We start from the raw sequence: 24,583 nt of genomic DNA on the forward strand, positions 1-24,583 counted from the left end.
TGCCAGCTCACAGAGATGCTCTGTAAATACGCTTTTAGCATTGCAGACCCCTGCAGCTGCAGCACTGGCCCCTTGCCTGAACAAGCCCCGCAGGGTGAGCTTTGGGGGAAAAGAGGAGAGGGGTTGCTGCCTGTCAAAGAAGGAGTAAGATCAGCAGCTGTCTTGGCAGATTAGATGGAACTTGTTTGCAAATGCTTGCAGTAAAACAGGCTTCTTTGTAACGTGCAAGTCTGTAATTTCAGATCCAGGCTTTCTGAGCTTGTTTCTATTAAAGTACTGTTCTGCAGATCTGGTGGAAAGACAATATCTGCTTTATCAGGAATGGAGGGACACTCGGGAATACGAGGAGGGGGAGGAAGAATTCACCTTTTAATATCATTTGCAAAACAGTTGGTGACACTCAACCCTTCAGTGGGTTTTCAAGATGAAAACCATACATGATATCACCCGACATTCCAACAGGGGAAGCTTTGCCTTAGGGACCAGAAATGCATAAGAACTTTTTTCCTGTGTTCCAAAATGTTGACACCAAACTTTGATAACCCACAAGCAAAATTCATATAAGCTTTCTAAAACAAGTCCCTAAGATGGGTGTCAAGGCAGACTTTCAAAAAACAGAGCAACTCTGTCTAGTTGATTACTCTGTTCCATATCAGAAAAATCTTTAGACACAAACTCATAGCAGTTTCCAAAGGAGCATACAACAATACAAGATGATTTAAATCAGCTGCTCTTTTACCCAGCACTTAGTGCTGTTCTCTTCTCTTGCCCAAAGCCTTTCACTGGTTTCTGACACCAAAGGAAACCTGAGTTTGGAGTCTGCAGCCAGAGTTTCCCTACAAATAAAGCAAGACAGCAAAGCTCCTTTGAGGGCAGCCTGTGAAGTGACGTGACTGTGCCACAGGCTGAACACCACACTGCCAGGGCACACGCTGCCAAGGACAGAGCTGTTATCACACTGATTACAATGCACTAAATGACATGCTAGCATAATTGTGTTTAGTAGCAGTTCAAAGGATGAAATCAACTATCAAATGCACAAGCACACAAAAGCTGGGCTTTTACATGCAGGCAAAATCCTATTTTGTTAAGGTGATCTTAGAATAATGGTTTAAATAAACAAGACAAAGTCATATCTAATGCAAGAACTTTGAAGACAGAATATCCATGGGTAAAGCAATGAGGACAGCAAGAGATCTGATTCTCAAGGTAGTCAGCACATGCAGCAGTGCAAAATGTGCTCTCTCAGCAGCTTTCTGAATATTTTCTTCCTCTTTTTTATATTTATTATAGTAGCTTCCTAGCAATTTCCATGGGAAAGTTAACAGTCCAAAATTTTCCTGTGGACTTCAAGACATTTCTTTTGAGGCAAAAGTCTTCTTTAATTTTGGAGGGGAGTTCATATTGAGTTTTACAAATTTTACCATGTTAATCAACACACAATTCAATACTTACAGGACTTCCATCTGGACCAGGGGGGCCTCTGTTTCCAAAGTCACCTGGAAAACCCTAAAGCAGAATAGAAAATACCCGTTCTTCATTATTCGAGACATGAAAGGTGGTCTGAACACTGAATCTCTATAGGTTTGGGGAATTAAGACATCAAAAATAGATTCAGGGAACATGATGGAGGAACAGGGAAAAGCAGAAAGTTTTAGCTACACAGTTCAATTGAACAAAATAGTGATATTTGTTCATCCCCTAAAGTCATAAACCCAAAATGATACCACAATGGAAACATATGGAAAAAGCAAGCAACTGAATTACTTTAAGAGTGATAGTAAATAAGTATTATTTGAATTGTTTTCTTGGAGCCTGTTCTCCTACTTGTTATTTTTAACTCAATTTTTTTCCTGTTAGCTTCAACATTCATTAAAACATCTGTCCTTCTTTCTTTAACTCATCCCCAAATATTAATGGCTGGCATCTCAGAATGAGATCTCATATTCATTAGAAATCAAAATTTTCATCTTTCTAACCAATGTGAACACTTGCCTTAGTCTGGATCTAGACACTGAAACAATAACTCGAGACGTAGTAAAGCCTCATTTATATTATGAGAGTTTTGACTTCAGAGAGTAGATTATCAGAACAGGAAAGAAATCAGATTTGCCAAGTCAAGCATCGAAGCTTGAAACAGAATTTCCATTTCTTACTTCAGAAAGAAAATGGAATGGAATTCCACCACTTTACTGGCTCTAATTTTCCTTCCTTCCTGTTAGGGTTTTGAAAATTGCTTCACTTCTTACAGATGTTTCCCACTGCAGAAGCACATAAGTTGTTGGGGAGAAGTGATTTGATTTTTTGTTTGGGTTTTTCAGGGGTGGTGGGGGTGGGAGGGTGGTATGAGGGGTTTTTAAACTAATTTTTATCAGTTTAGTATTGCTAGGCAGATCTCACTGTTTTAGTGGAAGACCCACATGTAGCTAACTAGAAACTCATGCTATTAGTTTGAAGAAGTATCATAAAGTATTTTCATGATTGCTATGTATTCACTGTATGAAATTAGGAGAAGGGAGGTAATGCAGATCTACTGAGAAGTTAAAATCATTTTTAACCACAGTGTGAGGTCTATATAAGACTTTACCAGAAAATTTGCAAAATGCTAAGCTAAAAAGGGATTCTACCTGGAAAAATCCAAGCTATGGCACTCAAACCAAAGAGACTTTTCTTGGAATGGAAAAATGTCAGTATTATTAGAGTACTGAGATAATGAAGAGATGCACTGACCTCACAAAACACCCCAAGCATTACTAATCCATCTCCATGTGAAAAAGCAGCAAATTCCATCCTTAAAATAAATTTTATGTGAAATGGTCTTTGTCTTTTCAGTGTTTCAATATCTTTTTACCCCTCTATGTGTATCAGGAACTGTACTTTGAGGCATTAACCTTTCACCTCTGTAAAACCGTGTTCAAACCTGCTGCAGGTCAAAGGTACAATTCATTTGGCCTTTTAAGCTGCTTTGTTTGGAGGGCATCCACACAGCTGTCCAGCTCAGGACTTGCTACAGCAGTGTCTTTCCTTAATGGAATGGGGGACATACATCATCCAACAATAGTATTCCAACAGTAGTCAGGAAGATAATATAAAACTGTTTCAAGGAGATGAAAAAATCATATCATAAATCAAAGTAGTTTAAGTACTGCTTAAGACATATTTGGCTTTAGTAACAAGCCAAACTTTTATAAAAATGAAGGCAACATTTCATGCATATGCATATACATGCATGCACGCTGCCAAAATATTTTGAAACAATTCAATAGCTATTAATTCTCATCATCATGCATGATAATGTGAAATAATACGAGGCAGCCTTCTGTAGCATTTTTGGGTTAGTTTTAGGTGGAGATTTTTTTTCTGCTTTCTCCTGTTAATTCAGAAAACCTAAACACAGGAATTCCTCTCACAACAATGATTTTTTTTTTTTGTTCAGCACGTGATCACAGAACTTCCAAATAAGAATCTATAGCAATAACTGTAAAATCTGACAATGCAGGTCGTCATATTTTTGTCACCTTATCACTTAAAAAGTAGAGGTTCTTAGGTAATGGTCAATAATGCAGATTTAATTGATTCTCAAGGTTGTACACCATTGGTATGGTTTTTTCCCCAGCTCTGGAAATGTAGTGTAAAATTTTACATATGCAAAATGGATATTTAAGAGCGACTCTGTTGTTAAAAGCTACCAACTAAGAGGTTGAAGACAAAGATTAATTTATGACCCTTTTCCAAAGAGCTGCTTTCGTACTGCTTACCATTGGTAGATGTGGGAAGAGGCAGAAATGTCATAACACACATGTATATTTTTTTGAAACTCACAAATGAGGCCTCAAAGGGGAAATGAAGGATGCAACCGGACAGTTTTACCAATCACAGAATCACAAATGATACAGCACTATGCCAGCATGGCAAAAGTTACAGAAGTGACAGATCGCCCACAGTCTTTATAATCACATTCTCAACAGCATGTGTCCTTGAACTGATACTGAAAAATCTTAGTAAGTAGAAAAATGAAAGCAAAATGAACAGTCACAAAAGTATAAAATTGGAAGCAATATAATAATACTACTGTGCAGCAACCGTTTTATTAAATCAATTATTATTAAGCATACAAAGGATGATTATTCATAACTTTAATATAAAACAGAACTGAACAGTTTTTACAGTTACAATGGACTTGATTACTAAATTCTTGGTAAAATTTACAAGGTCTGACAACAAATCCTGACAACTGGTTTTAACTAATCACGGATAGAATAAAACTATGTAAAAATCTTTCCCCAAATAAAAGCAAAATGCATCATTCTAACAGGACAGAAAATGCACTAAAAATACTGCAGAACTAGCCAAATTTCATATTATGATGATACAACAGAAAGAAATTGAGCACATATACCTCTCCCATTAAATATTTTCTTTAAATTATATTGTATGCAAAACGAATACAAAATTCAAACAAATCCTCCCTCTATAGATTCAGGCAATTCAATATTTTGTTCCATTTCAAATATGCCAGAAATGTTACAAATATGAACAACTGTTCAATAAACCTACTAAGTAGCAGCATTTGTCAATTATAAATGTTTACAATCCCTTGTATGATCCACTTCTTCTATACTATAAAATTACTTTCCAAAAAGGAGATTATACTTGGGATCTGATTTTTTTGAGAAAGATCTCTGCCAGTCAGACAGGTTTTTTATTTTCTTAAGTATTATTAGGGACAGTTTTGTCAAAAAAAAATAAGCTGCACCCTAGAACAAAAGGTGAGGACCCTGACTTCAGGCACTGTAGAATTCCCATGCCAAAATTCTTTTAGTGACAACGCACCGACCCAAAGCATTGTTAACTCCAGGGCACTATGCCAAAAAACTTGTCATTACAGTTATCATTGTTTTGGGGGTTAAAATAACACGTCTTCTCTAAGCTTGTGATCCAGCAAAGTACTTCAAGCCAGGTTCCCATGTGATTGCTCTCCTGGCTGGCCTCCACATTAGTAGCCTTTAGTCAAATAAGTATTTTTCAGATTGTAGAAAGGAACTGGAATGAACCTTGGGACTGAGGAAATTAGTTACAAAGAAATGAATGAAGGTACATCACAGACATTCTGCAGAGATGCTTCTGGTGCTCTGTCACCTATGTGAATCCTCTCTGAAGAGATTTATACAAATAAAAGTCCTTACAGAACATAGGCTGGCACTGATAGAAGCTCTGCTCTTACTGTAAATGGAAAATAACTGCTTGCCACAGGACACAGAGCACCAACTGACTACTATGGATAGGGACAAATACTACCTGAAGCATTACACTGGCAGGCAGAAGCCTCAGTGAAACCTGCCCCAGAAACTGCAGAAGGCAAAATGTGTTTCAGTGTACTTTGCTGTCACCTCCACTTCCTATTTCACACTGGACACGAGCTTTGACTCCCATGCAGGTTCTCCTCCTGTTTAAATGCTGCATGTGACTCACCAGCACAAGACACTGCCAACTTCTGCAAGGGATTGATGGCACAGAGCCCTTACTGCTCAACACTCAGATGCGAAGAGTAGCATTTCATCCAAATTATATGTAAACTACAATATGGTCTCATGGTAGCTTCAGAAAGAGCAGTCTATAGACTTTTTGTAATTTTACTTGCCTTTCTTTATATCAAAACAATTCTTGCAGGCTAGTGTCTTTTTTGGCTGGTGTTAGATCACACAGAAAACAAAGCATAATTAAACAGAATCCTCTACAGCTTTCATAGCATACATCAAGGGCCAAATAATGATAATCATACTACTGCTGGACAAATTTGTTCAACATGGTGGATGAAAATCATCTTAGCTTCTGAGCACCACTGACTGCACAGCTGGAGAACCCTATGGTGTTTTCCAATCTCAAACCACAAGAAAGTTAAAACAGGAAACTCCTGGATAGCTTCAAAGATATGCAATAATATGGTTGCAACAGAAAACAAAGCATTTGGCATTGAAGAAACACCACAGGAAATATGCAAACCTTGATAATGTATACTTGGCAGATTTGTGTTTATTCTCAGCTGTAGAAATATATGTTAAGTAGAGGACAGCTTTAATTTACTACAGTCCAGAAATATCAGACATTAGAAGAAGCTGATTTTCATCCAAACCAACACCAGACTTAAGAAGCTTGCATCATATCTGCCCCTTGTGCTAACACCAATTTTACAGAATACATATGTGTGTTTCTGTGACCTTCTGACCCTCCTCATAGCTGCTACCAGTAACCTGCCAGAAGGCTCACAGTGATAAGGCTTCCACACTTCAAAGCATCTAGTACTTATAACCTGCACAGAATCTGCAGTTCTGAAAAGTACTAATTGAAAGCAATAGAAAGTTATTTATGGACAAAAATAAAACTAACTTTTTTTCAGGTGATTAAAGCTATTCTATTAAAGAGTTAATTCCAGGTGGATTTACATTGGCAGCAGGAATTGTAACAAGCATTAGAAGCTTTACCTGTCTCCCTTTAGGACCTCTTTTTCCACGGAGGCCTGGGATACCCTGAAAAAGAAACAACCCATCATTAAGTAGATTTTCTTTTCTTCAATACTTAAATGCCAGTAATTAAACCTACATTTGATTAGAAAAACACAGTGTGAGAAGCACCATTTAAAAAAAAAAAAAAAAATTGAGCAAAGTATCATAGAGAGAACATCCTACAGCAGAATCACAAACTTTGCTTGTCTTTACTGTGGCAATATCAGAACAACTGTGAAAAAGGGCCTTGTCCTGCTTCCATCACAGTACATGTCCAGACAGTCTTTTTGCTCAAGAGCAACAAGAAAAAGCTCAAGCACAGAGTGATAGAGATTAACACTTCCACGGCTGGTTCTACTGCAAAGATCATCCATTAGGAGACAAATATAAATCACTGACAAAAATAAATTGTTTGAATGAAAAATATTAATTTATGCTTTGCTGAAGAAATTAAAAAAAAAAACAAACAAAACCAACCAAACAAAAAACCAAACAAACCACCCCCCCCCCCGCCAAAACCCTAATCCTTACAGCTCTAGATTAAAGTATAATAATAATAATTTACAGCTGTTCCCCATTTTACTTAGCATCAGGACATTTCATTGATCAGGCTAATTGGGTATGACCTATTCATCCTATTTTCTTCACATCAGTTTTGCTTTTGGCCAAAAACTATTTAAATGAATTGTTAAACCTTGTACATTTCCCCCCATTGCAACAGACATTGCATTACCAAACAAACATCAACACTTCATTAATGTTCCATTATGCCTACCCTTTCTCCTTCAGGTCCTGGTTGTCCTGCCACACCTGGAGGTCCAATGAAACCCTAAAAATGTAAGAATGGTGCTTGATTTCAAGGCTGCTTGTCACTCAGTATTGGCCAACAATGGGTTCATGACACAGAGATTAAATTCAACCTCATTTGAAACTACCAGTGAAGCTCTAGAAATTTAAATGTGACTAGGATTTACTCTCTAGCCAACAGAAAAAACAATTTCCTGTTATAAGGGTACAGCATCAGTTAATGAAGAAGTACTAAGTTAGTATTAGAAGTACTTCTAACAAGACAAGGCTGCATCAGATGTATTATTTATTAGAATAGATGACATCAGCAACAGTTTTCTTAAGTTAACCTTATTAATGAACTCCATCAGAAAAGAAGTCCTCATCTTTAATAACACTGCGTGATCATTGCTATATGTAAGAGTATTATTGCTATACAAGAAAAGCATTTATCTTGCTATACAAGAAAAGCATTCATCTTAATATAAGCAGAATGTTGTTCTTATAGTTCAGTCACAACACATTTCCCTTCCACTATTCCTCTGTTGTATGGAGAAATGGATTCTACACTACCAGATTCAGACTGAGATTGGAATAAAAATATTAAATTAGTTACTAAAATAGAATTCTTTGCATTCATATATCTCCAGTTGTAATGATTTAATTTCTTAGGGGTTGATCTGGTTTATTTAATTACGGATGATAGTGCCTACATTGTCATCCAGACCCAACAAGAGTAAGAAAAAAAAAAGCACATCTACTTTCTACAGTTACTTAAAACAGCTGAGAAGCAGAGCACAGTTTGATTACAGAAATATTTTAAACCTAAAGCTCTAAAGATACTTCATATCATATTACTATTTACCTCCATGGCACAGGAGTATGCATCAAGAGGGCTGTATTATCATTTTTACTGAAAATTACTTCTAGAATTCATACACAAGATTTAGTCTGAAGGTGTTTTTCCCTAAAATTACTCACACATTGGCCATTTTCAGCTTTGTGTAAACAGAGAAGCAGTAACTTTTAGGAAAGTGACTGGGATCAATTATGTCTTGTTCATTGAAGGGAGAACAAGTTAAAATGCAGATGAGAATCTGAACAAAAATAAACTGAAGAAACATAAAAGAAACAATCCTTGAGGGTGCAATATCTGTTGGCACTTGACCCTGCCAAACTCATTTTTCCCATCACTGTAATCAAAACTGACATTAAAAAAAAACCCAAAACATTCCAAAACCCCCAGATATGTTTAAGAAGCTGCTGCAGGTAAAGGCTTCTAGTAAGTACACTGAAAAAACAAAGACAGAAGCAACTCTTGCAATGCAATAAGATTATATTAATAGATACTTGAGAACACAATGCATTGCTGAGCAACCTGTACATGAGCTGAAAACACCCAACAAAAGCCTCCTTCAAATCCTAGATGCAACCAGCAACCTAAAAGTTTCTGGAAACCTGTGCCTACTCCTTGATGGTGAGAGTCAGTCTGAAGAAATACTTGTCCATGCATCAGCATGTGTAGGCATGCTCATGTGTCTGTTTAAAGAAAACAAAATTACACAGCACCCACCCCAAAAAATCAAATCCAAACAAAAACCAATAAACTCACAGCCCTCAAAAAAACCCAAACCACCAAGAACCAGAGAAAGAGCACCATAAAACACACACACACAAAGCCCCCAAACCATCCAGGAATAAAAACCAATCTATTTTGCTTCCAAGAATAACCAAAATCAAACCTTGAACACGCAGAGCATTAAGAACCTTTAGTGCCTGGGATATGTGTAACTATGACTGAATCATTCTAAAATCTCAAGATCCCTTTTGTGGTTTTATGAGACAAGATTGTTTTCCTTTATCTACTTCTGTAGCTGTTGCAGATTGTCAATGTCAGGTATGTCTACCTTCTTGGCAACCTCCATTACTGAAATAAAGCTTCAGGCCTGAAACATCCCCTCAGCCCTCACAAACATTGCTTTCTTCTCTCTCCTGCATGCAAGTGGGAGGATGGGCAACAATGGAAAACTATTCTACACCGCTCACCAGGAGAAAAAAATAAACTCCTGCACATACTTTGAAAGAAACTCTGTTTACTCATTTGTAGGTTCTCTAAAGGCAGAGTGGTTCTGCAGGCATACAACTGGCACAGGTGAATTAAATTTCTCATCCCCTTTCTCACCTACTGTATGAGTAAAAATAGACATGCATATCAAAATGCTTAAGATGCTTACTTACTCTTACTCCTTTAGGACCTGGGTTACCTTCTGGTCCAGCTAGGCCCTGTTAGAAAAAGACAGGAGCAGTAATTAATTCTAAACAATCAGATACGCTCTATGTAAAAGAACTGCAACAGCACTTGTTAATTGTAAACTGGCAACACATTGTTGAAATTTTTAAGACTGAAGAAGGTGTCATCAAGTAGTCTCCTGGGACCATGTTCAGAAGGGTCTCCCATTAATGCGGGGCTGAAACACAGCTCATGACTGAAACTTCCATTACATTAAAATTATTTCTTCTGAGAGAAAAGTTTTTTCCAGACACACAGATCAGGCATTACAGTGACATAATTTCATAGGAGTTTTAATGAGCTTTTATATTTGGACACATTTCAGTTACGTTCGAGCTAATGTCAAAATTGCATATGTGGTCCAAATGCTCTAAATGTTTTACGTGATTCAACACAAAAAATGTTACCATCCATTACTCTATAAAATATTGTAATGGAACTTTAAAATATATAGCCATTACAAGCTTAATCCAACAAAACACTAAAGTATTAGTAAAATTCACCCTTTAAGCAGACACAAAATCACCGTCAATTGCTGTCGATTTGGCTCATATACCTTTACATGAGGAAAATGCTAAAGTATTTCTACTTTGTATCTTATTTGTATTACTGCACGGAGGTATCTGTTACTTTATACCTAAATCAATATTTATATAAGTACTTGTGTTTAAAGAAAGCTGCTTTCTGGCTTTACTGGTTCTTCTAAAATGTTCTGGTGGGAATAAACACCAAACTTTAAAGTTCTCCTTCCCTAAAGGACTGAAGAAATAGTTTCAGCAGTGAAATAAACACATTGGTGAAAAATCAGGAGGAACAGTTTTTTAATGCTTCTGGACTTGAAATACAAAGAAGATAAACCACACAGAATCACGTGAGGTTTTTGAAGGCAGTGTAAAATATTCAGACATTCAGTACTTTGGTAATGCCAAGTTATATGTTCCTGAAAGGAACAGCATTACTGTATCTAACACACCAAACTTTAAAAGTCATGAGGTTCGACATTCCCTCCAGGCCACTACCAGAAAAAGAGGTTCGTTACGAAGAAAAATGACAGGATGCAAACAAATATATTTTTACAATCAGTAGTTTCAGAAGAGTTAGATACAGTACTTCTGAAAAGAATAAATGAGAAAAACAAAAAATAAAATGCAAAGACATTTGTATAGTTACTGCACCTGCCTGCCAGGGTAACCAACTGCCCCAATACTGCCAGCCATTCCTGGAATTCCCTAAGCGGAAAAGGAAGAGTAAGAAGGAAAATAAACAACAAACATGTTTAATGTCATGGCTTTTATCATTTCTCTTTTAACATCTACTCATATGACACAGCTTAACACATGGAAAAATTACTCTTAAGTAAGCTACACAGAATACCCAAAATTTGACTCATCATACATAAGTAACTCTGCCAGTTTCAGTCACATATCCTTTAAAAAGTGTCTAAGATTTTGTGAAATACAACAGTGCATGCCTTATTTCCATAATTCAAAACTAATTCAAGAGGGCTATAGGAAGCAGGTCCCTAAAATGAGGTATCTGCACTGGTCTTAGGTGTATTTGAAACAAATTCATTAAACTTTTCATTAAAGAATCGTTGTGTTCTTACAAAGCCAATTTTTGGTTTGCTTCTTCCAGAATCTGGCCAATGTAGCCCTGGATAAATCACGAATGTACACAATTCTGTCCACTTTCTTCTTCTGTTGCTAAGAATCAACTTTTTTTTTTTTTTTTTCCCAGTAGTTATCTCCATCTCACTGATAGATTACAGTCATCACAGAAAACTTCCTGTCAGACTATAATTAAACTCACCACTCATTCAGTTAAAGTTTAGGAATAAAACCCAGGAAAGTCATGAATGATGTCCTTGAGTTTTCATCTCCTTTCAAGTGTTTACCATCAGTTATCATATCACCATTTCCTTTTCAGTGCTATCCAAAAGGAGACTCCTTCCATCTACTCTGCTGTTAGGAGCCCTATAAATGCTAACAAGAAACTTAGCAATTGGATATCTTCCTGAACTGACATGGAAGTTTTAAAAAGTGCTGAATAGCTACTTAATTTCCTACATACTAGGAGATGCAAAATGCATTAAATCAGTAGAGGTCTGAAATGTGCTCCTTACAAGAGTTTTACATCAACATCCTCCCAGTTGGTGTGGTAGTTGACAAACAAGCTGGTTTTTTCCATTTCATTTAGACTACCTTTTTTACCACACTGATCTCTACACAGTCTGAATTCTTGCTCAAAACCTGCCCAATATTTCCTTAACCAGGTTACACAGCTTGCTTGTATTGAACACTTATAATGGATTGTACACTCTCCTATCCTGATTGTCCATCTGCAGAGTACAGGGCACTGTGCTTGCACCCCTTACCTGCTCACCCCGTGGCCCTTGCAGTCCCGAGTAACCCTTAAGACCCTGTAGACAGAGAGAGAGAGAGATCTGTGACAAATACAATGAAACAAACAAAATGGACCTTTTTCTACTCTATTCTCTATCAAGGAAAAAAATCCAAACATGTCTGCCTGCATAATTAGTATGGTTTACATTCAGAAGCTCATATGAAAACTGACCTAGAGAAAAGTGAGAAAACTTGGTAATTTAGACAATTTCAAGATGTCAGTATGCTTAAAGGCAGTTTCAGACTTGTGCTCCTTTGAACAAATGAATACATGTGGTGCAGTCACAGATTCTGTACTGTGCATTTCCCGTTCCAAATCCTTGTCACAATGCCCTTTCTAAACAAGGCAGTTCAGAGGAAGGGTGTAGAGGGTCATCACAGACTGTTCTAGGGCACACTTAGGAAAGACAGACCCTCCAGGACACAAAACATCTCTTTTTAAAATTAATATAGAACAAATTTTGGCTCTTATACTATGGAATTTATATTGGAAATGAGAACAGCCACATCCCAGAAATCTCTGTGCTGCTGGAACCACAGAAAGATATGAAACTCTCGACCTTCACTCCCTGTGCATCGATCATCTCAAGTATATTTTAACCCTTAAAGGAAAAGAAGAATTAAAATCAAGCTGGAGTCTGCCTTCTCCATCAGTACACTTGAAAGAGGAACCACCTTCTTGAGCACCTTTATACCGGACTAAACATATCCAGACAAGCTGGCCTAAAAGGGAGCCTTGACTGTTGCACTGATGGAGAAGCCAAGTGTCTGGTCTCCACATCCCTTGCAAGAGATACTGGGAATACACAAGTCCAAAAGCTACAGCTTGAAAGACAAAAGCAATCCTCATTCTGGATAGAAATCTATCATAAACTTGGACTCAAAGACATTGACTGAGCAGCGGGAGTGTCCTGGCTGATGTTGAACATCTGTCTGCCTTGCAGCATGATGATACTCATCAGCCAGCAGACTTAAGACTCCCTGTAATAAAAAGCAATTCTGCAACAGATTTAAGCAGATCAGGTATTCTAAAGTCTCAGATAAGCTTCTGTGCGACCACAACAGCATTGCTGCATGAAATTAATTTTATTATCATATACAAAATTAAAAGATATAATTTTTTTTCTTGGTGACAATTTTGGCATAAATCAGTAATTCCTCTTTAGCTTTTGAAGTATAACTCAAGAAACTAATTTTTACAGTCCCAGACAATCCTTTATCTCATGAATTTTATCCATTACAGAATTTTATCTTCTCTCTATACTTAAATAAACTGAAGTTGGTGTAGCTAGAAGAGATCCCTCAGTTCTTTCCTTATTTTATACTAGAAAGAAATGAAAAATACACAGAAATGCTCAAAGAAAAGTTTACCACAACGTTTTCAAAGTGGGACATTTTAGCTGATTAACACCTGTATGGACAGACTCAAAAGAAGGCACACAAAAAAGTGAGATGAAGGACTGATTTCTGCTTAAATTAATTACCTTCCAATTCTAATGAAGATTAATTCTCTGGCTTAAAAGCTCAATGTGGTACAGAATGGTTTGAAGCTTCCAATTACAAACTTCAAGCAAATTTCAAAACCATAGCAACTTGTAAGAATAATTTAGTCTGCATGAGAGAAAAAATATTTACTGGCAACTAAAACGTAGCAAGTTTAAGTGTCTGACTCGTACCATGCGCAGCACAGTGGGACCCAGACTGAGTGAAGTCTGTAAACAGCAGTCTGTGTGTGACAGCAAGGACTGTTTAGGCTGAGTCTTTCCATGAGTCTGCCCATTGTGCTTTACCAGAATTTCTAGGTATTAATAATAAAAACCTAGCACCATTGGCAACTACACTAGTGCCAAGAAATTCCCATAACCTGTAAAAATCAGCAGGTAAAGTGTCATGACTAATGCTACAACCATCAGCAACATAAAGAAAGTTAAGTGCAGCAAATAAATGGACTCTCATGTGCTGTCACGAGTCCTCTCAATGCTCACTTACCAGCTCCACAGTGTCACCATACTGCCTCCAGTTTAGAAAAAATGTTTCATCAGAGAATGGCTATGTTTTATTTTTCCTTAATAGTTCCATTCTATCTTGTTTGCTGATCTTTATTCCACAGCTAAGATTTCACCTAGCAACTCAGCCCAAATATCCCAAGGAATGGAAATACAACTTTTGTCTCACAGGACTGGAGTTTCCTTCTGCTCAAGGAAAATTGGATTCCATTGAAGAAGCACTGAGAGACACTCAGTAGCAGAAAGCTGACATTAAATAGCATAATGCTGATACTACCATAGGTATACTACTTTTAAAATTTGCTTATCAGCCTTACCCTTACCTGATGCCCAAGTAAAGAGAAAATGAAACATGGAGACCTTCTCAGGCTGAAACAAAGCTTTTTCCTTACACATTTCTCACTGTGCTCTACTTTGGTATGCAAATTTTGTCAGGATTTTATAGGCCCAGATTCTCAAGATTCACTGTCACGCACAAATTATATAGGGAATAAACTAGGGCAAAAATTGTAGTCAATCAGTCCTTTGGCTGACAACCCACCCCAAAGTGCTCTGGCTTGCAGGGACAGGTACTTCCCTCTCTGTACAGTCAAGTAGGGTCACTCAGGGGAGAGGGAAAGAGAACATTAACTCATACGTAAGACTTTTTAAATCTTTCTTCTTACTTGAATGAGAAAGAATATTGGATATATGCTATTTATTCTATATATATATATAGTATATCAAAATCTAACATTATATCATAAGATCATTCTATTATATGCAATAATTATATGTGATAATTTTATAGTAACTAACAATATATTATTTGATGTAATGATATCATTCATTTTATAATATTTTAATTTAATATATATCAATATATAATAATTTCTCAGCAGTGCTGGAGTACAAAGCAAAAGGGACGTATTTGATTCTTCTGGAGTTTCTTTGTTGTAGCTGGTTTACTTCATAGCTACATTGCTCACACTCCTTGAAAATAATTTCTGAAATCACAATGAGCTAACAGCATGTTTACCTACTTACAAATACCAAAAAGCAATATCTAAAGATAAATTATTTAAAACACAGTAATTTGTAGGTTCACCATTAAAAAAAAAAAAAGTGTGAAATACTAGGAACTGTTTACGGGTGTAGTGCTGTTGAAAAGCTGATATTCTTAACTTCTGCTTGACCTGGATTGTGTCTCAAGCACGGTTCTAATTAGTGTCCAATGTGGACAACACAGAAACAGTAAAATTTCCAGGGATCAAGTGAGCCTGATTCTCCACAGAATCTAACCATCAGAGAAGGAGTGAATTCTTGTGGCAGGAAGAAAGTATGATGCCCATAAGATTTTCATTTTCTTGTCCCCAAATGTCAGTCTCAAACGGTAACAAAACCTATCACTGTCCAGGCTAGGTTAATTCACAACAGAGGCAACGCAAATTCTTGTCACAGCTATATATTTTCTCAGTTCAGTGAGCAGTGGTCCCTGTATTTAGCAAAATAAATTTCCACGATCCTCGTGGTGCCAATGAGAACTTTCTTTTCTGGTCACATTTTTACTTGTTTTGGTCAATTCTAGAAATTAATGACTAGATAGTTAAAAAAAAAAAAAATTGTCTTATCTTTTGAGATCAAGACAATGTTGTATGAAGCCACCCTACAACATAACACTACTGACTATAAATTTGTTGCAATGCCATTTTTCTTTAGATTCAAAAGCAGGTAAGCATTAATTAGTATTTCTTCTTCTCTTCATATTAAAGTCAAATATAGCAGGGCCTACCTTTCTAATAATTAATTCCACTCTTTTGAAGCTGCCTTCAGTGTTACGTACTACTTCAAGATCTGCTGGGGTATCTGTTCTCCATGTTTTTCTATTATACTTGGAACACCAAACTATATTCTACAAAGACATCATTTAATAGCAGTTTTCTCTGGTCTTGCTTGCTGACTTTTGTCACCAGTTTCTCACAATCTGATTAATCAGAGCAGCCTGCTGGGTTTGTGCCAAGTGACCTCTCCTTCCACATAAACTATTCACTCAGCCTATTTTGCTCATTTTCTTGATGTTGTCTCATTTCCTCTATCATCATCCTTGATGTTCCCTTGCAAAACTATGTCTACTTTATGCTTTCCTGTATACATAGGACTGTCATAATTTGGATATGTTTCTTAAATGCAGTAAATGGCACCTGAAATTTCTCTCATTAAAAAATATTACGTTCTATAACACCCCAAATTGGAATTTATTCTACCAGAGTTATATTTTAGCAATTCTGGCACAGGTTTGGAAAGAGACAAATAATTCAAATGCAGAAATACTGAGCTCATAATCCCACAGAGATTTTTCTATACTACAAAATACACAATACAGAAAAATACACGAAGAAAACTTTTATAAGTAGTATTATAGCATGTAACTATACTGAAATTGAACACAATTGAATTAAAATGGTTTCATTCCACAGGTAAGCCTACCTTCCACAGTAGCACTTCTCTCTGAAGAGGGGCACATCATGCCTTTTGGAGAACACCAGTCTAAATAGCTGTGTTTTACATCCTGCTATTATGATCTCAATTTAGTTGTAAGGGGAGGTTTTGCACAGTACACAGAGTACCAACAGCAAGCCTGAAGTTCTTCTATCACCTCCTGACCATCAGATATCCACCTGGTGGGCACTGATTTGAGCCAGGATGAGTTACATGGAAATGGAAACAGAATCTTACCTTCTGGCCCTTGATCCCAGGTGGGCCTGGAAAGCCCATGGGGCCTGGATCGCCCTATACAACAAAAACATCCAGAATCAATATGTTTCACTGGAACATGACCCAGGTTTATAAACATGTAGCACTTAATATCTTCTCAGCACGTGTGGACATTTGGTATGGAGAACTAGCTAATGTTGTTTGATTTTTATTACATTTTTAGGGGAAGAAAACTGAAAAGGCAACAGTGCCTCAATTGCAACATATCTGCTCCTGCAACATGGCCAAATCACGGCTGGAACAGACTTAGTTCACAACCTCACAACATCTACTTTTAGCCAACATAAACAGGAATGAAGAAGCCATACAGTTCTTGAGGTAACCCTCACCTCAGAAACAAGTGGTTTCACCTCAAATTAATAAAGATATATAACTACTACTGTGTAATGTTTTCGTTTTATGCCAACAATCCTCAGCCAAGAGTCAGGACACCATTATGGTGTGTGCTGTGCAAAACACAGCATAAATCTAATCTGTGTGAAAGACAACTTGAGAGATGCATATGGACAAAGAGGTTCTGGGGGTACACTGCTATTCTCCTCAGGCTCTTTAAACTCCACAATCACATGATGGTATATGGGAATAAGAATCACAGCATCTAAAATGCTGGGGAGATGGAAAAAAGACACAAATTTTTAAGGCTGTTGCAGGTTGTTGCAGATGGGGAAGGAAGGGACGTTTTTTTCAGCTCTTCTTACTCAGGACTGACAGTGAAGAGATTCACTGATTATTGCCTGAACTAAAACCCCGAATTCAAGGAATGCATCCTGGAACCGAGTTATTATCCAAGTAAATTTAAGTCCATTAATTAGAGTGAGCAAATTTGATTTGAGGGGAAAAATTAAGAATGCAAAATAATGAGAACCATAAAAATGCATATCAATCCCATAATTTTGGATTGTAGATGCAGTCTACATGTATTTAGGGATAGTCATACATATATATGGGTGGGCTTTAGACTGCTCTGTGGCTGCATGGGCTCATGCCAAAGAACTTGAGTTTCAGGCAGCCATGTACAGCTCACCACACTATGGTGTGATGGCCAAAAAGCTGCCTAGATTAAAATAAAGCTATTTCTATAGCAGCTGCACTTCAATTTCTCATCAGTGCATCAACAGATACTTCTCAATATTTTCTCAACAGCCCTTAAACATTGTCAGCGTGTATTTGTGAATTTTAGGGCCTGACAGTATGTATGCACTAAAAAATAAGTCATGTATACATCAGCAGCCAGTAAACTACGAATGTTTTTTCATAACAGACAGCAGTCCTTGACTCTTATAGTGCTTCCTACTTGGCACAAGTATTCCACAACTGATCTACTAATAAATGCTCATATTAAAACTTAGCATAAAAGCAAGATATTCTTAAACATACAGCATAGGCTAACACATTAAAATGCAAACATCCAAGTACATTTTAAGTGTTATCACATTACTATGCATGAAACTTTAGCATCAGTCTAAAAATATAACAATCACAAGCTTTCAAGCCTACAATTTCTGTGAAGAATGGAATATTTGAATATTTACATTGAAATACTTTGGGCAGAGAAGACAGCAACTAGCTTGGCTAAAGAGGCTTAGGAAGCAGTAGCAGGAAAAGCCTCTGAAGTGAAAAGACAAATTTTAGGATCAACAGTCCTTTTTAAAAAGTGGTTAAATACAATACAACGTGCTGTAATGTGTGCACTTGTCATCACCAAATTCTGGTTTACACAGCTTTCTGGAATAATGCAAGGTAGTAAGGAAAACTGGAATCTGTACTTTGCTATATCAGTGTCAACCTAATCCAATTTCATTGCTCTAAAAGTCCTTACATTTTATTTTTATAAATTAAATCAAATACATCATTTAAGTTTCAAGTTTTAATATATTTTTTAATTTTCCTTGGGTTCATTATGTCACCTGAGTCTACAGCAGTCAGTCTAACATAATTAACTGCTAAAATACACCAGCGTTAAAGTAAATACAAAGCATTTTGCTGTTAAAATTTATCTGAATATAAAACAAGACTTCAAAGAAGAATGGGACAGACAAAACTTTTTTCTATAATTAAGAAAATAATACCTTTTCTCCACATTTTGCCCGTCCTGGAGAGAATCCTGGGTCTCCTTTAGGGCCCTGTTGTAGAAAAATTAAGCCAAATAATACCATTGCGAGAGAATTTCTAATAATATGTGCTAAAACAAGTATTCTCAATTGTTACAGCAAGAGGAAAAAAATGTAAATGTGCTTCCTATTATAGATATTTTTCTCATAACTTTTTCAGTAAAGAACTAGGAAAAATTAAAGCAGTGCAGGTTCACACCGAAATGAGATTTACATTTTCCAAATTCTGTGAAGTCATAAAATTTTGAAAACCAGATTTATTGGTAAAGCAGGATTAGAGCAGACACTCCAGCCAAATTCTCTGCCCATATCTCCATCACTTCAGGACACCAGCTGTTCCTCCAGCAACGTGCAGGATTATCAGGCTGTATTACTGCATGAACCATAACCTTGTAGAGGTTTCCTCAGGCTCAGCCTTCTCACAGTACCAGGATCCACAAAATTAGATTTTCTTAACTAATCTATTTTTCAAAGAGCCAAGAATAAAGCCAGACCTCATGGATACCCTTAAATTACTTTAAAAACACCCCCAAATGTTGATAAGGAATTAAACGCTGAGAGATTGGCTATTGGTTGGAACTGCTGGCCCTCACTCAGGGCTGGGCACTTTGCTGCAAGGATATCAATGCTGTGCCGCCTTTCAGAAGCAACTGCATAAAGGATCCTTCAGCACAGGGGGGGAAAATGCATGCATCTTAAAGACAGAATAACATTCTGCCTCCATTTACTGCTCAAAAATTCTTGCAACTCATCTGCCATGTTTTACTATCAAACAAGAGTGTGTTTGTTTCAGTGTGGTCAACCGGATCTTTGTAGCCACAACTTCAGGTGCACCTGGTTAATTTCTATTTGGAGAAAACCACTTCAGAATATACTTGTATTGAAAGGATAACTTACAATCTAACAGAAATGAAAGAGATCTCTAAACACCTAGTAATATATATATTTATATTTAAATAAAATATATATAGGTACGTACAAATATGTACAATTCCTTCTATTCTTAAACTCATGGACAGAGCTACAGAACTGATCAAAATTATCATCCAGTGGAAGGAGTAAATAAATTATAAAACAAAGCCAAGGAGTAACTGGTTACAGTTGATTATTTTCCTAGCAATGTATTCTATTATATAGCCAGCATAAATATAGTAAAAATTAATTATGAATCTTAAACTGTCCCTTTTGAACTAGATATAAACAAAAACACACACAAAAACCAGAGTCGCTTGGTTTTACAGCACTTGGCACTGAAAGCTTTATTCAATTTCTTTTTATGTCCTCAAGCAGATTTTAGCACCTGTCATGACACATCAGATTCCTGTAATTAGGAATCATACTAACCAAATCACGGTGCTGCCTTTTTCCTAACAGATCTATCAAATTGTTCAAACTAAATATGAGTTGAAGGCATTCTGCAACTGCACAGATCTGTCAGATCTATTTAAAAGGCCTATGTTACACAAGATTGAAGGTGTTATTTAAGCTTTCAGTCCAGCATTTTGTCTTTGACTTTAAATATCACTTCCACAAATCTTCAGAAAATTATTCTAGCATACTGATTAATAATAATGTCTGAGATATTAGAATATTTCAATATCAAAGATTGGGCATTGATAATAAAATAGCAATTTATAGTGACAGACAATCTACATTTTCCTTTTTTTTTTTTCTTCAAGCAAAACAGACGTTTACAGCAATTAAGCATTTAAACCTCAGTTTATCAGAGGCTGTGCTGACTTATAGGAACTCTTTTGGGAAGTACAGATTACTTGCAAAGATAACCATTTCCAAGTCATCACTATACACACATAGGTGATTTTATTTGCATGGAGTAATCTGCTGTTTTGTTTTGATATGAAGATCAATTTGATTGATTACATATAATTAAAATATGTTTATAGCAGCAGTCTCCACCTGTATACACAAGAAGGCCAATTACTGCTATTATAGGAAACAGTTCTGGGGCTTCCAAAAAGTCATTAAAAAGTTCATGTATTTACATGGCAACATGCATAAATAAACTCACCTTGGGACCTGGCAATCCTGGCAAACCTGGGTTACCATGTGGTCCTGGAATACCCTGTTAAAGAAACCCAAAGAAATGAAGGAGAACAACGAATGGAATTACTCAGTACACCACTGAACAAAAGTGAATGGTTTGCAGAGAATAATTTTACTGCATCTATCCTGCTTTTAGAATCACTGGTTAGGATTTTCAAAGGATTCACAAGAAATAAAACATACACACCTTCCTAAAAATTAAAAGTGAATTTAATTCAGGTGAATACTCCCCTTTCTTTTACAAATCTCAGTTTCTATTGTCTTCCCAGGTAATTCTTAACTGGTGTTTGGCACAGTCACTACAATGTTGCTCTCCAGCTACAACATTGAAGGCATGGAATAAAATCAGTAAAATCACATTCTGAGGTACCCAGATATACTCTGCAAAGAGAAGGAAGTGGATGCATTCTTAATGACTTAAAAGGCACCTCAAAGCCTTCCTTTGTATCCCACCTTCTTTAAAAAAAAAAACAAAAAAACCACAGATTCTCCTGTTTCTCCCACAGCTAGTGTAGAAAATAGACTTGTTACTAAAATAATTCAACTTAACCTGTTCCAGGAACAGAAAAAACTATGAAAACTATCTATGACTTCCAGTATAAGTGTCTGTCCCTGCAACACAGTCAGCAATCTTCACTCCTTGAAAAATTGCACATTAGGGAAAATATTTGTTGCAATGGCTGTCAGCAGCTATTCATCTTCCAAGTACTGAAGGACCAAACTGCCGAAAATCTGTCCCTGGTAAACTGGCAAGAAAGCTTCTGTTGAATCCACTAAGGCCAAAATTCTTCCAAAAACCAAATACAAAATAGAATACTTTTTTAACTTTCTTGTGTATTCAGTGGTCTAACAACAGATAAACAGTGTTTGTCTTTCCACCACGGGAGGCTGCATTTACCAATTACACCTTACAGTAACAACGAAAGCTGTATCTACGTGCTCCTTCTCACTAATGACAATGTTGACATAACTCCACAGAAATGCTAATCCCATGTGCTGTTTGAGAGATTAATTTGCACACTGGCAACTTTGGAGGCACTCTCAGGGATTTAGGAGAAAGGAAACAAATAGAAAGTGCCAACATAGCTGCAGTGCCACAGTGGCTCCTACTTTCACTGCCTGCAGTGTTACTGTCTCAGGCACAGTACTGGAACACAAAAGTGCAAAAGTATTCTCAGGGAATGAGGCATCAGTGGAGTTTCGTGTCATCACTAATTCTGAAACCACTGAAATTTGATTATCAAGAAACTTGGAACAAGCCAAGACACTTAAAAAACATTGTCAGATGTGGACTTCTTTACCATAGAATTATCGGGATCAAAATCAGTTTTCGATGGAAATCTCTAACCCATAATCATACATGCCCCAAGTGTCCCAACCATGTGGATCTCTGTCAGGATCAGATTTGGACAACACTCTGATGAAGGCCCAGGCAATGCAGCTCTGCACTCTGCTGTTTCCCTTTGACACCTTTGAGTCACATTTCAGGGTCACAAATGGTAGCTCATGTGAAGGAAAAAAGAAGTCACAGGGCAGGCTGCTAGATGAGGAAAAGAACTTTGAGTCAACAAAGTTTTCATAGGCTTTCTGGCTTATAAAACTCCTGTCATAACATACATCATTACTTGCTGCACCTGCATAAATTTAACAGTATGGTACACACTAAAGAACACTGATCTTTCAAAACCATTTATATTTTATCAGTTTTATAGACTTGCTTGGCCCATATAAATATATTTTGGACTCAGAACTACTGGTAAATATTCATCTCAGCCATTTTCATACTTTTCCAGGCACCTTACTGTAAGCTGTCCCTTCACATTGAAAAGCATATCCTCCACAATCCAGAGAACACACACAATAGAGCCCTGTGCTTTTAAGTACTTTATACCTGTAAAAAGACCTTCAGAAAAAAACCACAAACAAATTGCAGCTGAGCAAGGGCAATATCACCAACAGGCATGGCTTTAAACACATAAACAGCCTCTTCTAAAACAAAGAAAGCTTCCCACTTGTGAGGATCTGCTTGGATATGTGAGATCCTGCTTCTGATGCCAGAGACATGCTTGCCACAGGCAGCGTGCAACATAAAAAAGCGGAGTTGTAGGAATTGTCAGGTCTCACAAAGAAGGATCCAAGTAGTCGTGAAGAGACGAATTTGAAGGAATGCTTTTAATTTTATACTTCTAAATGTGTCTCTTCTACTCCCTTGCCTCCAAAATGCTCTAAAGCATCAGTTTGGATTTTGGCCTCTTTGACCAGTGCACTTCCTACCCATCAGGCCAAGTTTAGAACATCCTGTGCTTTTCTGGCTATTGAACAAACATTCCTCAAAGGCTGAATCAAAACTCCTCCCACACACCTGCTGAGCCCGCATGTAAACCACTCCCGCTTTCGATCTGCCTTGACGAGAGCACTCCAGCCACAGCCATTCACACCCCCAGCGAGCATGGCCTGAAATCCCCCACACAGCAAACCTTCCCCTGCTCCCTCCAGCTGCCCTTCCCCTAAAACCCTGACCAAGCACGGCAGGGACCGCTCAAGCAAAGGGATTTTGCACACAACTGCAGGAACACAGACTCGCTCCATTTTACCTCATCAACCAACCTGTGCAGTGGCACAGCTCCTCCCCGTCCAGGGCAGCGCGGGCCCAGGTCCCTGTGGCAAAGCCCACGCTCTGCCCTCAGGCTGCCGGCCCTGCTCCTGCTGGGGTGCCCCCACTCACACAAAATATTCCATTTCCTACCGTAGATCATTCCTTTAGCAAAGCGCCCTGATACCAACCCATGATCAAGCTGCTGAAGCTCAAGAGAATAAAAGAGATGTTTGGGACTACTTTTTTCCCACTACTCTCCCACAGTGGTTAATTTTGTATCCTGCGCCTGCTCCTCTGAGGCTCTGGCCTGCATTGCTCACTCCCCTCACTCCAAAAACAACTGAATGTGACCTTAGATTGCAGCAGATGGGAGCAGCATGGAAAAACTAGAAGTTAATATTGGGAGCAGCAAAAACCAGGTACAAATATAACAATGCTCAGGGTGTGCACCCATACATGGAATTATCTCTGCTGGAAGTTCACAGCCGGAGAAACTGTTTGCTTGTCTCGCTTTAACCTATCTGCCAAATGTTAAGAATCATACACTCCCATAATCACTAAGCACATGAATAAAGTTGAGAAAAACAAAGTTATGCAAACTCCAGTCTGATTATTGGTGACCTGCCTAGAGATGCAGAAGAAGATAGTTGTTTTACTCACCCGAGGACCTCGCTTCCCTGAAGGACCAGGTAAACCTGGAGGACCTGGAGGACCCTGGTGATAGAAAATCAAAGCAGTTGAGGCTAAAACCTGACAAAAGGACAGTATCACAGCTCTAGACGAGACCAGTTTTGCTAACTGATAACCCTGTGCTCGTGCTGACCGCCTCAATTTGAAAACCAATTCCGAAACTACAAGAAAGTGTGTTTTTAATCTGACTCCAAATCAGATTTCTGTTTAGAACGTATCTTGTGTCAGAGAAATTGGAGCTAACAGTCTGGATAGTAACTTTTACTCAAGTGTATTGGTACTGAAAGAAGACAAGATCCGATGAAGAAAGCAAGTGCAATGTATTACTAAACAAAGGATAGAGAATAACTAAGCCTTTTCAATAAGCTTGCTGGCATGCCA

The 24,583-nt window shown here is 37.5% G+C and overlaps 1 protein-coding gene across 1 annotated transcript in view; it reads right to left on the reverse strand.

The window, feature by feature from the left end:
* COL24A1 (collagen type XXIV alpha 1 chain) overlaps positions 1 to 24,583 on the reverse strand; it is a 125,307-nt gene that overhangs the window by 81,007 nt on the left and 19,717 nt on the right. The window contains exons 4-13 of the mRNA XM_040073273.1: positions 24,173 to 24,226; positions 20,882 to 20,935; positions 18,811 to 18,864; positions 16,703 to 16,756; positions 11,954 to 11,998; positions 10,755 to 10,808; positions 9,528 to 9,572; positions 7,279 to 7,332; positions 6,483 to 6,527; positions 1,456 to 1,509 (exon numbers count right to left, since the gene is read on the reverse strand). Of these exons, the coding sequence (XP_039929207.1) occupies positions 1,456 to 1,509; positions 6,483 to 6,527; positions 7,279 to 7,332; positions 9,528 to 9,572; positions 10,755 to 10,808; positions 11,954 to 11,998; positions 16,703 to 16,756; positions 18,811 to 18,864; positions 20,882 to 20,935; positions 24,173 to 24,226 (513 nt within the window). The remainder of the gene's footprint in view (positions 1 to 1,455; positions 1,510 to 6,482; positions 6,528 to 7,278; positions 7,333 to 9,527; positions 9,573 to 10,754; positions 10,809 to 11,953; positions 11,999 to 16,702; positions 16,757 to 18,810; positions 18,865 to 20,881; positions 20,936 to 24,172; positions 24,227 to 24,583) is intronic.

Source organism: Hirundo rustica, chromosome 9 (assembly GCF_015227805.2).
Source record: "Hirundo rustica isolate bHirRus1 chromosome 9, bHirRus1.pri.v3, whole genome shotgun sequence".
In the NCBI taxonomy this organism is placed as follows: domain Eukaryota; kingdom Metazoa; phylum Chordata; class Aves; order Passeriformes; family Hirundinidae; genus Hirundo; species Hirundo rustica.